The 20,000-nt window shown below is 35.6% G+C and overlaps 1 protein-coding gene across 1 annotated transcript in view; it reads right to left on the bottom strand.

Moving 5' to 3' along the window:
• The window catches only part of LOC144968218 (synaptotagmin-12-like), a 116,889-nt gene that overhangs the window by 50,955 nt on the left and 45,934 nt on the right, over nt 1-20,000 (bottom strand). Inside the window, exons 2-3 of the mRNA XM_078906350.1 lie at nt 7,204-8,137; nt 6,646-6,811 (exon numbers count right to left, since the gene is read on the bottom strand). Coding sequence (XP_078762476.1) covers nt 6,646-6,811; nt 7,204-7,371 — 334 coding nt within the window. The 5' untranslated portion in view covers nt 7,372-8,137. The remainder of the gene's footprint in view (nt 1-6,645; nt 6,812-7,203; nt 8,138-20,000) is intronic.

Below are 20,000 nucleotides of genomic sequence, written 5' to 3' on the forward strand. Positions count from 1 at the left end.
ATCATGTTTGTAACCATTGTATGATTATGGCTTGGGGGTGGGTGGGGTGGTATGGGAACAGAAAGTCGTGTGATGGATAAATGGAAGAATGGAGGAATTATGAGTGGGTGGATAGACGAACCAATAATTGGATGAATGAAGAGATGGAAGATACGGGTATTGGTGGTATGCATTTAAGTTAATACTCACCAGTTCTGCCTAGCAGATAAATCATACCAAGACACAAACTGTGTGTAACCTTTAAAGTTTTTTTGTCGAATTAAAGAACATTTTATGAGAACTTATCACGCAACTAGTTGTCTAAAAACAACGAAAGAGTAAGAGGAAAGTGACGTCAAATTCATCAATTGGAGAGATCTACATTCAGGTTTTCGTCCAGCCGAGTCATCAAACACATGATTTGTTGTTGTCGGACGATTGGATATTTCTTAACAAATATAGATACGCTGCTTTGTTTATGAAAGTTGTAAACATACCCATGTGTCAAGCTGAAAAAAATGACCAATCGTGCTGTTAGATATTTCAAAAGCTGCGAAAACTTTTCACTATGTGGGTCACGTTGAGCACAATGTGACCAATGACCTCGAGCACGTGGAAAGGTAATAGAGATCATCCCCATTCTATACGAATGATTGGTTCCAGACACTAGTTACAGTTAGAACGTTATAGATCGATAGACAGAGAGATGATTTACTAAACATTGGATTACGGGGGTGACTTGGGACATGTATCAAGGGATGAATGGATGAATGATGGATAGATGAATTTGGACAGATGAATGGGTACATAGATATATTGATTTATAGATAATAGACAGAGAGATTATGAAAGGACCGATGAATGCATACATACATACATAGATAAATGGTTAGATGAATGAATGGAGGAATGTTTGGATATTATGATGGATGAACTGATCTATAAATAGATTAATGGATGGATTTATATATAAAGAAAAGTAAATAAAGTTTTTGAAATATTGATTATAACAAGAAATGAAGCGAGTAAGAAAGTGCCAGAAGACAATAGAGAGTGGCGGATAGCTCAGACAGTAGAGCCAAGCTCTCCCCGGCCAGGTGGTGTTGTCGTACCAGTCAGGTCACGGGTCCGAGCCCCGATCGCCGCCACGACATTTTTATTCTTTATTGTCAATTCTGGCATTTCCCTACTCGCGTCCTTTCTTGTTAGTATCAACTAAGTGCCTACTCCACTCACTTTTTCTGAAATATTGATTAAACCTTTTAAAGGAAGGGTTTTATTCTAATACAAAACACCCACGCTTTCATCCAAATTGATTGGAACCAGCTCATGTTTGAATGAAAAAAAAAGGAAACGCATTCTAATGGAAGGGTAGAAAGCAATGTTATACTTTATGGGCAACATGCACGCGAAGTTTCGGTGGATTTTAATTATCTTTTTATTTCGTTATTTGCCTATGCAAAGACTATTGCCCTTGGCTTGATATCTTAGTATGATTAAACACAAAATCTTGCTGCACAAAATGGTGCTGATACGTTCTGTATCATTTAAAGTCTGCATCAAAATAAAATTATTATCCGTTCTGACAACCAAAGCAACAACATTGTAGCAGGGACGGCTGGTAATAATGGGCAGGGTGGGCAAATACCAGCCTGTTTTTTCAAGTTATATGCTGTATTACCAGGTCTGAAATAATCAAATTTAAATTAGATAATTTCAAAAGTTACTACTTAAACTTTATACTTCGTACTGAAATCAATTTGTGTGTATTTTTGATAGATTGCGAATCACCATGCATCCCTTAATGCATAAACCAGGATACGCTCCTGTTCTTTTTTTATCACCCCCCCCCCCCCCAACCACTCCACTCCGCCCACATCGTCATCTCATCGTCTCGTCGCCTGACGGTGAACTAACTCCGATTTTGCTGTCTGGCCTCTCTAGTACTAGGTCGGGCTAATTCAAATGAGCCCACCTTATTAACCAGTGAAAACTAAATAGAGATTTTGGCAAACGAACTTTTTCTTATTTATTGCCTTACTTGTGCTGGTACCATTGATGTAATGACTTTGGGAATGTTCCAGTATTGAATTAAATTTATTAATTTACTAATTTTACATCAATTTAGTATTGATTTGTGTTGTTTTTATATATTTGTTTATCCATTTAAACTTTTTTTTTTTCTCGTTTTCTTTAGTGCTTCTCAAAACTCATTTATTTAAATTGTTTTCTTATTTGTTTTTTGTTGTTGTTGTTGTTTTTTTTTTTTGTTTTTTTTTGTTTTTTAACAAATTAATTTGTTAGTTCTTTTTTTTTTTTTTTAATTCTTAAAGTAATTACCCCTGTATTTTTATTGCCAGACAAAATAATTTTGCAAAACAATGTAATTTTCTATTGTATTCCGTATAATAAAACAAAACACTTTTATTCAAAAGTCACGACTAAATAAATATATAAAATACAACCACCATTTTGGTTTGCTCAACATTTGAATTAGTATACGAGAAATACTCTTCTGAGAAAAGGAGAGAGTTGAATTCTAACTGACTTATAGAGGAAATACGGAAAGGTGGCAGATTCCGTACTTGCCCGTCCTGAAGCTAATACATACATAAGATAGTTCGCGATGAAGAGGCGGGAAGCTCGGGGTTGGTTGGGTAAGGAGTAAAGATAACACGGTCGTTATTGTTATAGTCTAACGAATGCATGAGGAGAAATTCGTAACATTATTTTGTCTTAATTGTATTGTATGAAGTATTGGCGAAAGCCTAAGATTAAATAAACGTTGTTTTTGTTTGTCTTATTTTGACTATGGAACTGATACTGATACGAGTACTTGTCATAGCAGAGCTGCCTACTTGAAATAGGAAAATAAAAATCGTAGTTTTCAGGGCTAATAAAATCGTAGATATTTTAACTACCCTTTTAAAAAAATGACCGGAATTTCGACTGTTTTGATAGATATCAATTTTTTTAAACGAGAAAAAATGATTGGAAACGTAATAATGATGGTGATGGTGGTAGTGATAGTGGTAGCGGTGGTGGTAGTAGTAATGATGGTGGTGGTAGTAATGATGATGGTAATATTTATTATTTTATTATTATTATTATTATTATTATTATTATTATTATTATTATTATTATTATTATTATTTATTATTATTATTATCATCATCATCATCATTATTATTATATTGTAGTATTATATTATTATTATTATTATTATTATTATTATTATTATTATTATTATTATTATTATTATATTGTACGTATTGGTGGTATTACTATTGTTGTATTTTTGTGTGGTTATTAATGGTATCAGTTTATTGTTTGGTTCCATTTACCATTTTTTTCCCACTTTCATGTGGTCATCAAATTGTATGATTTATTGTCGAAAGCCTAAGATTGAATAAACTTTGTAATATCGTATGGTAACCATCATTGTCGACGACATCGTCGTTGTCACCATAATCATCATTATCATCATCATCATCATCATCATCATCATCATCATCATCATCATCATCATCATCATCATCTTATCTTCATCATTAACAACAACAACAATATTAACAACAAGTACTACAATAGCAATAAAAACAATATCAACATCATCATAACATTTCCGTCATCGTCTCCACAACTATCATTCTAACCAACAGCACCACCAAAACCACTACCATAATTACATCCTCCTCCACCACCACCACCACCGCTACCACTATTCCAACCACTACCACCACCGGCACAATCACTCTAATCATCAAGACAGCAGTGAAATGCAATTTGAGCTCTGAATGAAACTCGAGTCATATCGCTGTTGTTGCTTCTCGATTAAAACTTTAAGGTTACTACATACTACTGAAAACCAATAATGTAACAGAAATATTAATCTCGCCGTTGAGGGATTAAAGCAAATCTTTAATTTTTTCGAGTGAACGAAATGGACTTGTATTGTCAAGGTGTTGTCGCATTATGTCTCGTCGCTTTATTTTTTAGTGGTATTCTCTTTCGTGATTCAGTTTTGATTACGTTTGGAATAATTAAAATCTACTTGTATTGTCATTTCATTGTGAATGTGATTATTTGTGGTTGAAATATTATTTTTTAAAGGTGAAAAAAAATAATAATTAAAAAAAAATTAATTAAAAAATAAATAAATAAATAAAATAAAATAAAAAATAATATATATATATATTTATGACCGAATCATCTTTGCCCCACCACTGTAAATAGGCTAGAACCGCCACTGCATTGTAGCTATCACCAACACACAAACATACGTTTAAAATCTGAAAAGTGGTGGATGCAAAAGGGCCAGACAAATCAGAAAGAAAAATACAAGAAAAAATAGTCTCCCAAAAATTCAGTCTGCTCGACAGAAGATTTTGTTACTTTGATATTTTCATAACTTAAGATTCTTGCACTCATGTTTTCTAACTATAATATATTCTGGACGTTTTCAATCGCTACACTAGTTTGAATTTGAATCTTCCTTTAATGTCCACCTTCACTCGTGAAGATTTTGCCATGAACAATAATATTAAATTGAACATTCAGCTTTGATTTAGAAGCTCTGTAAATAAATATAAAGTGGGTGCAGATGTAATTTCCCGCGGTTCCAATCTACGATGGTTCATGGGTAAAATGAGAATTTTCTGCGGTCTTCTATGGATGACAGGGAAATGAAACTGTCCATGTGGGGAGTTCTAGATGTCCGTGCCTGTTCTTTATTATAGGTTCGTTGATTTCATATTTAATCTTCGAAGGATTGCCTGCGAACGCACGATGGGAACAAAAGTTCAAATTCCAAAATGCGAGAGTGCTAGCTATTCTTTATTCTACCACCCAAAAGAATCTGATTTTGTTATTTGTTATTGAAAGACATTTTGTTAAAATATATTTAGATCATACTACTTGTCTGTCATATTTAAGTTTAATTTGTGTCAACAAGCACAGGGCTACTGGTACGTCTAAAAATTATAAAACTTTATTTAAAAGATTGATAAACGAGCAACTTGCAAGCCTTTTTCGTATCAAGGGTGACTCTGTCACTCCCTTTTGAATAAAATAGTTATATAGAATATCTGTTAAGGCAAAATTATCGGTCCTTAATTTGATGTTGGCCCTGGGAATCGCCATCCAACTATCCATCTCACTGTCTATCCAACTATCCAACTATACACAGATGCATTCGCCTGTTTGCCCGTCCATTCATCCACATATATTTTTCAACACTAAATTAATTTACTCATTTGTCTATTCATTCATCCACCCGTCCATCCATCCATCCATCCACCGATTGTATTTTTATCAGCAAGGTTGGATGCGTTATTGATTACCGCCGGCTTTGTGTGTGTGTGTGTGTGTGTGTGTGTGTGTGTGTGTGTGTGTGTGTGAGTGTGTGTGTGTGTCTGTGTAACCCTATGTGTGTATGCCAGTGCCATTGATATCAATGCCAGACCACCATCGTGTTTATACAGCGTGTAATGAGTTTACACGGTGCATCAAACTCTTTTATCACAACAAATTGTTGAATAATAGTCGATGCTCAGCCACTTCTGAAGAGTTTATTTGCCTCTTAAATAAGAGAGGTTGGCTTGTGTACTCTTCTATTTACACATAAAACAACACGCTAAAAGTGCAAAAATATCGAACAGTGATGATCGATACATGTGGTACTTGGAACAAGAAAAAATATCATTAAAAAAACAAAACATTTTTCCCAGATTGGGGATCGAAATCAATGGTGTCAAACCAAAGTGCACATATTAGCAGGTCTGACAACCGATGACAATTATGGGCTTTATTTAAGATTGTTGTAATGGACAACATGTTGTATTGGTTTGAGAGTATTTCCATTACAACAGTGAGTACATAACAATTTGGAAGTACACGTCGTGTCAAACTGCAGCCATCGTTAACTTATCGCCTGACACTAGAACCCACAAGATATAGATAGAATGAAGTTGACGTCACTCGGGTCTTTGTTATTGTTTTTTTTTGCCATCTACGTTTATGAGTAATTCTCACTTAGCTGCATTATCCAGACTATAAAAGTTCATGGTTACACGTATTTTTTTGTCGGTCTGTTATACTTCCGGATGGCAATGTTGTGAGCTTCTTAGTCAACTGCACACGATCTATAACTAAACATTGATTTTAAAAGTTGACCTTCAGAATCATACCTTAGGCTCGGGAGCCAGAGTTCATCCCGAGTCTTATAACGACAAAATAAAAACATTTAATCAGTAGACTTTTGACCAATCAAAACGCAGGATTTGTATCACACCCTTAAGTCCACTCGGACAAATATGAGCGATTGTTTGTAAACAATAGATTGAAGGAAGTTGATACCACTCTGCGCAAATAACAAATATGGTTTGTAAACAATAGATTGAAGAAGGTTGACACCACTCTGCGCAAATAACGAATATCAAACTTGGGAATTCATAGGAATAATTTTGGGCAGCGTGGCTCAGCGGCACGGGCTTTGCTTCGTACCCGAAAGGTACCGAGTTCTATTCGCTATTATGATGAATAAATATCTCTTCGTGTATTACAAAAAAATCCTAAGGCCCTTTTTCACAGCATTATATTTCTAAATTTCCTCTTTGGAGTCCGATTCACCCATGCATTTAGGATCTAATGCCTGTGTGTACTCACCGACAGATGAGGTTCCGATGGAAACAGGACTGCTCCTGGCACTGTCTTCCTGAGGATCAGGTGGGTCCTCGTCATAGGCTGGGCCTGTCTTACCGTGGATCGTGTCATACTTGGAGGCTTTGCCACCCTTGGTGTCCAAGCTGAACTCACAACTGTCTGATCCCACCTGGGGAAAGGTGTGGGTTACTCTTGTCAAAATTATCGACGTCTATGGTCATAAAAATGTCTTTACAAGAAAGATTGTATGTAATCATCATCATCATCATCATCATCATCATCATCATCATCATCATCATCATCATCATCATCATCGTCGTCGTCGTCATTATCATCATCATCATCATCATCATCATCATCATCATCATCATCATCATCATCATCATCGTCGTCGTAGTCGTCGTCGATGTCATCATCATCATCATCATCATCATCATCATCATCATCATCATCATCATCATCGTCATCTCCATCACAACCCCTACCCCAAACACAACCACAATCATCATTACCAGAACGAACACCCCTCCTCTACCACTCAAAACCCTCATGAAAACTCACCAGAAATCCATGTCCCTTTTCGTTGTGAGTGAGTACAGCCTTCTCCTCATCTGAACCCAAACACAGAGCTAGATGGTAGACTCCGAACAGCCTGACCACTACACCCACGGCCACGGCCATCACCACCATCAGCACGATAACCAGTAGAGCGATACCCCAGTCACTCATCTTGCTTGCTATTTATATTCTAACTGTATTCTGACAGACAACGCCTCTTCTGGGGATATTCCTTGCTAGTAATCACAGTCGGGAAAGTTCAAAATATCATACGAGATGTTTCCTCACGAGTAGACAAGGACAGCTATTTCACCAGATGGAACGTTCAGAATACCAAAAACGAATTGTTTCTTGATGTCATAGAAAGGCTTTATTTTCCTAAGAGATGAAATATGTTTTTCTGTTTTTAAAAGTAATGCAACTTTATATTAAACATTTGCAAGAGTGAAATGATGCATTTGAATATCATAAAAGACTTCTAACAGTCTGAACATTTTTCAACTCTTTTTCTATTTCTTTTGTTTTGATCCCGGCGTGTAATGTTTGGTTGTGAAGGAATATATTATATATGCCTTAGCAGTTGTCTAGATTTGTAATTTTTCTCCGAAATCTCGAAATTATAGCTTTTTATAATTGAATATATTCACAGAGTTTTGAGGCCGTTAAAAAGTTATCGATGCTATTATTGTTGTTATAGATATATTGTATTCCCTGTGCGAATTGCAGCAATACTACCTATTATCATGATGACCAATGCATTTAATACGAAAATTGATTATGATCTTATGTTCTTTTCTCTTTATTTTTTTGTGAGAAAAAGCTATGAATCTCAGATACTCGAGGGAGATAACAGATGACGCCAAATTGTCATTGGATCATAATGGCGTTCTTGAGGCATAAATCCCTTATGGCTCTGTGGGTTATTTCATCCGGTCTCCTGGGGAATCAAAAAGAATTTATGAAATGATAATCGGGGATAGATTGGCGGCAAGACTCAGCGCTATCAAACATAATTGATTTAATACAGTGAAATGGGACATTATTCTTCAATTACTTTTTATGTGGTTGGATGTAAAATCATGTTCTATAGGAAGAAACTTGTTGCAACCGTTGGAATTTTTATCTAGCTTAGTGGTAGGTTGTTGGCCTTTAGCAAAGGGACCGGTATCGATCCTGGGTTTACCCGAAATTTTCTCTGCTCCCCCACCTCCTCTTTGCCACAAGCAGTAATGGGATTGCAGCTTCTTTCTATCTATTGGAAAGTAATTTCTGATTGACTGGCGTCCTACCTGAACGGTAACAAGCAATTGCTACTGATTTTGTTCAGAAAAACGGATAAACTCACGCCCCATGGGCTTTTAGCTTTATCAGCATAACCACCAACTACCATTGGTGCCACAACCACCGTCATGTTTTGGGAAAACCCGTTTCATCATAATTGGAACGAATATTGTCGTCACTTGCAACAAACAGCGTCAGAATAACAAAATCAATAAACTGACACAACTCTCAGCGCTGCCATTATCATAACATTATAAACATCACAGTTATATATTATCTTTACATCATCAATGCATGTTTACATCATCACATCAGCATATTTACATCGCATAGATATGTATATATATTTTTTTTTTTTCTTTAACACGACAACATTACCGTACATTGACAAAACACATTTTTATATTTCAGCCAAAAAGCATTTATTTTATTTATTGTTCTATTAAAACGACTCATAAATGTTAAGGTATTCTTTGTGTGGCTATGTGGTCTTTGTGGTATGACACTCGCCAAACAGGCCTTTGGTTCGAGCTCCACTCTGTGTGGCACATAATTGAGTCCATGGAAAAGGCTCATTACACACATCCTCTCATCGTACTCAGGTGTAAAATAAGTACCTGGCCGTTAACAACGTTGTACATGTCGGATAAGAATTATAATATGGCCTGAAAGGCGTTATGTCTCGTCCTTCATGTTACGGGTTGCTGTTGGCCAGGGGCCCTTTGTAAAGCGCTTTGAGCACTTTTGATGGATATTGCCCTATATAAAAGCTCAAGATCTTTTGTTTTTTTGTTTTTTTTTTTTAACCGGAGACTTTAGAAGTCTGCATTAAGAAAAGTTTATCAATTGGATTCAATAGTCTGATGTCACGTCGCCCAGCAACGGCGGCCATCGTGGTTCTAAATAAAGAAAATCGGTACTTTTTATTCTTCATGCTGGCTAGAACTTTTCCTATGCCTTGTGATCAGAATGTGTTAAAGTCAAATTATGATCAGATTTTTAATGTATTTTTTCCTCTGTATACGCTTTTATGCTCGTCGGGGAAATATTTCATAAGGGCATCCGCCATTGTTCCGATAGTTTAGAGCCAGTTACTAAGTTACCATGCGTCATTACGAGGGAAGTAACGTTACGACTGTTGAAGCGTATTTGGGCGTCGTTTTAAACAATCAATAATGAGGAGTTGAAGTTAACTGACCAAAATAGAGAAAAAAGTCGTTTTCTCAATGCACGGCAGCAGCAGAATGAGGCGGCAATACGATTAGTAAAGTAAAAACAGAGATAAATGTCATTCATTCGATAAGCAAGTATCCGTAAATGTCACGGTCTGTGTCACGTGAATTTCTTTGTGTTTGTGTTTTCTGTCGCGTGATTTGAGTGGAAATATACGAATAGGTGATTGAATATATTATTATAAGGATTTTAAAATAGATGGAATGCGACATGAAGAAAACTGCAATTCTCTAGAGAGGGGTAGATATTTTCAAAATAATTATATACAATACATGCAACACACATACACACACACACACACACACACACATACATATATATATATATATATATATATATATTATATATATATATATATATATATATATATATGTAGCCAGATTAAGTGATGTAAGAGTGCAAGAGATTGAGAGAAAGATATATAGATGGATAGATGGATCGATAGATAGATTAATAGGTAGATAGACAAGGATACATACGCACAAAGAGAAGGACGGGGGAGGGAGGGGGGGGGTGATTGATAAATTAATTATCAGATAATAACGAGTAACGTAACAATGATATTAAAATTGTTTAAATAGCAGCCAAAATCGAGGGGCGGGTATTGATATTAAATCTGTGATTCCCAATATGTCAGTTTCAAAATAATTATATACAATACATACAATATATATATAAACAATTTCATTTCTGCCACCAGAAAACGTATAAATCATTATAATATATTGATAGATTAAAATCCATCTAGATCTTATTGTCAATAACTTTAAACCAAACTCTTCATGTAAATAATTCTGAATAACTCAAGGATTTAAGATTTTTTAAAGGACAAGTTGGGAGTCTTCCTAAATCTGTTGACATATTATTATGAAGTACACATTTTCTGTCCAAAATTTTACAAAGCACGGTAATGCAATGGAACAGAATACATTCATTTCTATTTCCCGTGAATCTGGCTAATCACCAATCGCTTCTCTCTCCATCTCTTCCTTCCTCTTACCCTCATTCTCATCGTGACTCGCCTCTTTCTAATCTTCCTCCCCCCCCCCCCCCCCCCTGCTTCTCATCCTTCTCACCTCCTCCTTTTCTTCTTCTTCTTCTCCTCCTCCTCCTCCTCCTCCTCCTCCTCCTCCTCCTCCTCCTCTACTTGCTGCTCCCAATCCTCCCAATTTATTTTCCATTTTGTCTCCTTTGTGTCCCCCGCACACGATGACATTTCTGTTCCCGACACAATCAACCAGGCAATTAAAATATAAATTACAGCTTTGAATAATAGAAAAAAAACCCCCAGAAAACCCCAACTTGCTTTCACTATAGAGGAAAACCAAACGTGTCAATAACAGGGGGAAATTATTTGCTTAGCAGCATCAAATAATTTAATTTCAAATGACGTTTCCATTGCAAGGAAGAGTATGAAACATTCTTCGACATTCATATTTTTATCTAGCTAGTCCAGTTTCCGGATTGATCAAATGGAAAGTAGAAACAACCTTCGGCTTTGTGGTATTTGGTATGGCAGTGTAGCTTTGGACTTGAAGATCTCTTGTTCTAGTCCCGCAGTAATTGGTAAAATGTTGGGTCCTAGAAAAAGACTCTTTATTCACCTTCTCCTATTGTATTCGTGTGCAGAATGATTGCCTGGCCGATAACTAATTACTTCCGTTTTCTCGGTCAAAAAGGGAAATTGTATCAGTACGTTACAGGCGTTATGATTAGACTTTTATTATGTTACATTTTGCTCCACCTCTCTCTCTCTCTCTCTCTCTCTCTCTCTCTCTCTCTCTCTCTCTCTCTCTCTCTCACTCACTCTCTCTCTCTCTCTCTCTCTCTCTCTCTCTTATCATCCCCATCACTCTTAAATTTGAATTTCTTTTATTTTTTTGATTCCTTCCCTCCATTTGCCCTTTTGTCAATTCCCAAGAGGAATTCCGAGTCAATTGTCAAATTTCTCCATTGACTCAATGTAACTCACTTTTCACTTCCAGTTATTTCCCCTGGGTTTTCAAGATCTTTCCAGAATTTGATTGTTCGGACATGGCCTCTTGAAATCTCACCTTCATCACAAAAATGACTCTTGTTTATTGTGACTTCTCCGGTCTGGTGTCTGACAAGCATTTAGACTTAATGTGTGGGAGGAGACAATGGTCTTGACAATTGAAAAACCAAACAAAACAATATGTTTCATTTGTATCAAGCTATCGAGAGTAACACAATGCTTCAAGCGATTTGCATTGTTTTAAAAATCGTATTTTAGCCTTCATTTCGATCCATTGACTAAAAAGGGTATAATGTCCAAGTCAAAATGCACATGTTAGTCGGTCTGATAACAGAATTAAGTTACGGGCCTGTTTTAATATAGCTGTTATGGACATATTATTTTTCGTTGGTTTGAGAGTATATATGTATTTCCATCACAACAACGAGCCTATAATAATTTGGGTTATCAGACCTGTAAACATGTAAGCGTTTGTCCAAGTGACTTAGATGCTGGAAATTGAGTTCATATTTTGGAAACAATAAGGAAAAAGATAATTAGGTTGTGTTTTTTTTCAGGAACAGAAGAGTACATAAATAATGTTTATTCCCCCAACAGTCTACATGAAACCATATTTTAAGTTCATACAGTAACATTTGACTATTAGTTGTCTTTGGTGTATTAACACACTGCCAAAAGCCAGGTACTCATTCAAACCAGAGTTGAGGGGGTAATGTGTGTTAAGTGATCCTTTTGCTCCGCCTCCTACTCCTCCTCCTCCTCCTCCGCCTCCTCCTCCTCCTCCTCCTACTACTACTACTACTACTACTACTACTACTACTACTACTACTACTACTACTACTACTACTACTTCTACGACTACTACTACTACTACTACTCCTACTACTACTACTACTACTACTACTACTACTACTACTACTACTACTACTACTACTACTACTACTACTACTACTACTACTACTACAACTACTACTACTACTACTACTACTACTACTACTACTACTACTACAACCACTACTATTTTTTTTATTAATTTAGCTTTTATATAGCGCATATCCACTAAACGTGCTCAAAGCGCTTCACAAGGTGTCCCTGGCCAGCCGCAACATTTACCATTTAGGAAGGGACGCCTGCCAGGCGATATTACAGCTTTTTCGGAGAGAGACAACCCTGTTAATGGCCAGGTACTCTTTTTACACCTGCGTATGGTAAGAGAATGTGAGTAAAGAGCCTTTTCCAATGATTCAACTATGCGCCGAGCGAGGCTCGAACCCAGGACCTTCCGATCCGAAAGCGAGTGTCATACTACTACTACTACTACTACTACTACTACTACTACTACTACTACTACTACTACTACTACTACTACTACTACTACTACTACTACTACTACTACTACTACAACTACTACTACTACTACTACCAGTACCATCACAATACTACTACTACTACTATTTAAACCACCTATCAAGTAGCTGCCCTAGACAATAAAAGTATCGTATTGATCTTTTCCCCACCCCGACCTCTCCCCTGTCAGCCCAATGCATTTAATTAATCTTCTCTACACAATGATACGTTGACGAAACACTTTTTTTCTTTCTAGTTTGACCAGAACCGTGTACTTCGTTATATCGATAAGCTAAAATGGCTCCTAATTGTCGTCATGTCTATAACTCTTTAAAAATCATAACATTTATCAAGAAATGTTGTCAATTTGAAGATAACCTAAGCTAGTGCTGCCTACTTTAAAATGTGAAAATTCGTAATTCTTAGAAGATAAAAATTGCAGTCACTATATTTAAATTTAAAAATCAACAATTTACCTTCACAAGGATTAGAGAACCTTCAAAATCCTTTAAAAAAATATAATCTGGCATCAACTTTCATTTTTAAAAAGTTTTAATGACTCAGAAATACTCATCAAGTTAAAAAATTAGAGTAAAAATTTCGTAATTTAATGAATTTCTCGTAATGGTAGACAGGTCTGACATAAGCCTATCGATACAATATTCTGAATTACAAGGGTTTTTTTTCTGGCCAAAATGTTTAAAAGTTGAATTGCTATCGTACGTTCTGGGAGTTCCATCAATTCTAGGTTGATAGTCCGTCTCACGTGACACATAAACCGCACTGGGCCCATTGTAAAACGTCAATTAACTTCACAACAGCGAGATAAAACCTTATTCAGCTCATAATTACTCCCATTATTCATCCCGTTATAACCTCACAAAACTTACTATTTCCATCATAAACGTAGTAACAGCGATGTCTGTTAGACTTAAATAGAGCTCATTCGCATCGCTGTTACCACTCTTTTGGTATAATATCAAGCGTCCTTGCAGCTAAATCGACTCTCGTCTGTAAATAGGTTAAACAGAGCGTGTGAGTCGGCCATTCTCATGCCTTGTTTATTGGTCACTAAATCCCCAGTATGTTTTATGGATCCCCAGCACGATATCCTAGGACCATTTCAAATATGAGTACAAACCGTTTTCTTTACGAGTAAAGGTTATTGTATGTTCTAAATGAATTATTAACTCACTCGAGTTCACCCTCATTGAAAATCGAACAAATTTGAGACAAAATTATCAATGCTTATACAACGGTGACTCAGAAACTGTAATATAGCTTAATTACTTGAAATAAATGATTTTTTTTCGATTTTCTGGAATTTAAGATTTAACTTAATTTTATTTAAGTAGACATGGGGAATCAGCAACGTTGTAAATATCATAAAATGCTCAATGAAAGTGAATACTGGACCAAAACAAATAGGGGTAAAAGTGATATACTATGAGAATAGTAAAATAACATTTAGTACTTCGCACTGATATGTCATACAAATTTTCGGGTATAAACATAAAACCAGCAGAGACATCATGATAAATATAGATTTAGCTTCCATTAGTAACTAAACGCGTGTGAATGGTTATTGATCTTAAAATTATGTTCGTATCGAATACTTAACAGAAATAATACATTATGCCTAGCTCCTTTCCGTCCTTCAAAACTCGTTGCCAAAGTCATCGAGAAACAAAACAGTCCAAACCGAGAGCAATGATTAAAAGCCACATGAAGACGATGATAGGAAGACAACAAGACAACAACCTACCAAAACGCTTATGGAGTCAGAGTTTATCTCAGTTTCTATAGCGTTTCACCGTGTTGCTTGCTACCATTTGGATAGATGATACGTAGACACTCCCACTTCCTATAGCCACCCACTCACTAATTCAATAATTTTGTAATATGCAGTCGTTTAAAATGAATTTCACTTTTCTAAACAACTTTTATTTCCCTTTCAATTTTGATGGTTGCACAAACACATTACTTGACGTATGGTATCTCCTTCCTTATCGATGTTTACATTGCCTTCATTCAATAACCATCCAATGTAAAGAGATGGAAAACAAACTATTTTCAATGGCAAGACACATAAACTCTATTGTGTACAAACTCATTCAGACCATTCGGCCATTCAGCAACACTCAACAACTCTCCTCCATGCCAGAATTATATTCCTATTCATCCTCTTTAAACAAGGGCAAATCTCCCTATATAAACACTTGAATTATTGACTTACACTGACAAAACGCCGTTTTGTGGCTAAAACATTTACTCGATATATCAAGAGATTAAGATGCCCCCCCCCCCTCCCCAAAGAAAACAAAACAAAAAACAAAAAACCCAACACCCCCCCCCCAAAAAAAACACAAAAAAACAAACAAAACAAAAACAAAAACAAACCAACAAAACACAACAAGAAATGATCCAAACCTGAAAGCTCTTTCCGGCTCAAGGCTTAACATTTCTTGATAGATTATTGGTCGTATTCATCGATTTTAGAATTAATATTTAACAGTATTCAATCCAAAATGACAGTCCAAACCGAGAGCAATGATTAAAAGCCACATGAAGACGATGATAGGAAGACAACAAGACAACAACCTACCAAAACGCTTATGGAGTCAGAGTTTATCTCAGTTTCTATAGCGTTTCACCGTGTTGCTTGCTACCATTTGGATATATGATACGTAGACACTCCCACTTCCTATAGCCACCCACTCACTAATTCAATAATTTTGTAATATGCAGTCGTTTAAAATGAATTTCACTTTTCTAAACAACTTTTATTTCCCTTTCAATTTTGATGGGTTGCACAAACACATTACTTTGACGTATGGTATCTCCTTCCTTATCGATGTTTACATTGCCTTCATTTCAATAACCATCCCAATGTAAAGAGATGGAAAACAAACATATTTTCAATGGCAAGACACATAAACTCTATTGTGTACAAACTCATTCAGACCATTCGGCCATTCAGCAACACTCAACAACTCTCCTCCATGCCAGAATTATATTCCTATTCATCCTCTTTAAACAAGGGCAAATCTCCCTATATAAACACTTGAATTATTGACTTACACTGACAAAACGCCGTTTTGTGGCTAAAAACATTTACTCGATATATCAAGAGATTAAGATGCCCCCCCCCCCTCCCCCCCAAAGAAAACAAAACAAAAAACAAAAAACCCAACCCCCCCCCCCCCAAAAAAAAAACACAAAAAAACAAAAACAAAACAAAAACAAAAACAAACCAACAAAACAACAACAAGAAATGATCCAAACCTGAAAGCTCTTTCCGGCTCAAGGCTTAACATTTCTTGATAGATTATTGGTCGTATTCATCGATTTTAGAATTAATATTTAACAGTATTCAATCCAAAATGAAATAATGTGTTTTTTTTTGTCAGTGTACGGCTGCGTAAGATTTTGGATTCGATTCTTTGTAAAGGACTTCATGCATAGAACGTATTGCATCTAATCGGCACTCGACGAGGAAGCTAGTCGAGTTGGTAAGTTTATTTTTTTGTCACTGTTGCAACATTGATGATAGGACAATTTTTATTTATTCCCCAATCATGTTTTTCTTTAACATCATTGTCTTTTGCTTGGTTAAAAAAAAAGAAGAAAAGAAGATAATATAGGCCTAAAATAAATTTAAAAAAAATAATGATGATGATGATGATGATGATGATAATAATAATAATAATAATAATAATAATAATAATAATAATAATAATAATAATAATAATAATAATAATAAATAATAATAATAATAATAATAATAAAAAATTCTCACTTCTTCTCCTTCTCTTCTTCTTCTTCTTCTTCTTCTTCTCTTCTTCTTCTTCTTCTTCTTCTTCTTCTTCTTCTTCTTCTTCTTCTCTTCTTCTTCTCTTCTTCTTCTTCTTCTTCTTCTTCTTCTTCTTCTTCTCTTCTTCTTCTTCTTCTTCTTCTTCTTCTTCTTCTTCTCTCTTCTTTCTTCTTCTTCTTCTTCTTCTTCTTCTTCTTCTTCTCCTTCTTCGTCGTGTCTTCCTATTATCATTATTATATTATTATTATTATATTATTATTATTATTTTATTATTATTATTATTATTATTATTATTATTATTATTATTATTATTATTATTATTATTATTATTATTATTATTATATTATTATTATTATTATTATTATTATTTATTATATATTATTATTATTATATTATTATTATTATTATTATTATTATTATTATTAATTATTATTATTATTATTTTATTTTATTATTTATTATTTTTTTTTAAATTTTATTTTAGGCCTATATTATCTTCTTTTCTTTTTTAACTAACAAAAGACAATGATTTAAAGTTAAGATTGTAAGAGGACACAAAGCAACCGGAAATGAGAAGTCAGACTTCCGTTGGATGGATGTGTCGCCCCAAGACAACATCCGGTGAAGAGTGATAGTAGCTACCCCATCCAAACTGAAAGGATTCATTTTAATCTATTCTTCCTCCCCAGCTCTCGTTTGTCTTCATGTCAGCACTAAAAGGTTTGTAGTTTGTAGGTTAGACCTATTGTTTTTTCCATTTACCGCTCCTAGCAGTGTCACGCTCAACATTTTGCGTTCTATGGGTAGTAAATAAATAAAAAAAAAAAGGAATTAAAGAATTGAGCTTTATATAGAACAACATCCACTAAATGTGCTCAAAGCGCTTTACAAGGGGTCCCTGGTCAACAGCAACATTTAACATGTAGGACGGGAAATGACGCCTGTTAGGCGATTACAATTTTTCGGACAAAGACAACGCTGTTAATGGCCAGGTACCCATTTTACACCCGAGTACGGTGAGAGAATGTGAGTCAAGAGCCTTTTCCAAGGACTCAACTATGCGCCGAGCGCGAGGCTCGAACCCAGGACCTTCTGATCCGAAAGCGAGTGTCATACCACTTGACCACATAGCCACATTGCTAATTGACTAACTTTACCTCTTAACTCTCAGGACGGCTAATATTTTGTCTATAAGAGCAGAATATCATTATTGATAACAAAGAAAGACATATAATAATTTACAAAACAAAAAAGTACACAGAATGAAACCCTCAGAAATAAAGATTAAAAAGAAAAAGACATTTAAAAAAAACGAAAAAACCCCCAATAAGAACAACAACAAAACAAATATAAAGACCGAAAGCGAAGAAAAAAAATTCAAACAAAATCAAACAAACACTGTGCTTAACATTATTCCTGATAAGTTTTGGTTGTCTGTGTTGAGTGATGATCTTTATTATTTTCTTGGGAAAAATATTTTTAAAAATATCATCTTTAGAAAGGGGATCGAAAAAAGTTGAACACACTAGTCCTAGAATAATTATCGTTGTATTTTAAAGATATGAGATAAGAGGAGGTAATTATGATGAAACGATCTCCGGTTGTTTTATATCCACAGGCTTGTCACGAGATCAATTGTCTTTATTTGAAGACATTATTGGTTGGCCTAATATACACCCATTGATTGGGTAAATGATATCGATATGTATCGATAATGACGAATGACACACACACACACACACACACACACACATACACACATATGCACACACAAGCACATGATAGCATGTTGATGTCTTACAAATAATACAGCACTTGAAGGCGAGGTCAAGGTCAATCAACATCTTCCCTAAGCTTAGAAACAAATATTTCAAAGTGCACACGGTTAAGAGGAGTGGCTGCCATCAGACCAAGCTCATTTTATAGAAGTGGGAAACAGGCGGCATCGCCCAATTACGGAAACCATCTTATAGACTTTAACAGCGTGGCGGCGTTCTAAGAACGGATTATGAGGCGAAAAGAAATTTGGGGGGAGTGCATCGTCATAACATTGTAATGTAATCTGGCTTTATGGTCTCGTATTGTAACACTCGGGTTCTGATCTGCAGATCCTCAGGTTCGATTCCCGAAGTGGTGGCTAAAAGCTGTGTCTTTGGAAAATCTTTTTATTCACATTATCTCTTCGTATCCAGGTGGAAATGAGTACCTGGTCGTAAATGGTGTTGTTTTTGTCGGAGGGGGCGGGGGTGGGGTGGGTGGTGGGTGGGTGGTTGTGATATCTCATACTCCATATTAAGTGCTGCTATTGCCCGAGTATCTCGTGTAAAATTTTTTGAGCTCATTTAGTGATTGTTACGTACTGTAGAAGCTCACTTTTGAAAAAAAAAATGCTTTATTAAAACACCAGAAACGGTTGCTCTCTGACACGTGAGTATTTGCATGAGCCACAAACCGAGAATACAGCCTACTGTGTTCCCTCTTAATCGATATTACAACGTGCTGTTGTTACTCAAAGAAGAGAGCTTTCAATAAACATTCCTGTGAATCAATTATTAACACAGAGAGCCGCTAACACCCCATTGCTGTTTCTCTCGAGGTAGTCGCGTATATTTTGGGATTCAGTGATCCGAAACGTCAAAATTGCATCTCCTATGTTACATAATCAATTTTTAGGCATCGCTACATCAACGTGTTTGCGTAAAATCAATTTATAGAGCGGTTTGCCTCACAAGTAAGGGGATTGTTTTCAATTCCGGGTGAAGTCGAGATTTTTGTTGTTGTTGACCATTTTGTTATTGCATCAATTATTGAATCGTTGGATCTGTTGGTTATGGTGGAACGTATTTGCAATAAAGTGGTGTCCTATTCAAATGCTATATTATTCCTTTAATTTAACGATACAGAAGTAGCCCTTCAGAGTGATAAAGCCATAATGACAGGTATTTATCATTGTTTCTCTGGCGTTACACAGTCAGTAACAATTACACTCCCCATTGTGTTAGACGCACCTCGCATGCAAAGTGAATCCCGGTTTACGGCCACATACATAGATAGGAAGTAAGCCCGACTTGTTCTTCATACTTTGAAGTTTCAAGTTTAAGGAATCTTTTCAAGATTGGCCTTAATATA

Source organism: Berghia stephanieae, chromosome 3 (genome assembly GCF_034508935.2).
Source record: "Berghia stephanieae isolate SIO BIC M18660-M18661 chromosome 3, UCSD_Bste_1.3, whole genome shotgun sequence".
In the NCBI taxonomy this organism is placed as follows: Eukaryota; Metazoa; Mollusca; class Gastropoda; order Nudibranchia; family Aeolidiidae; genus Berghia; species Berghia stephanieae.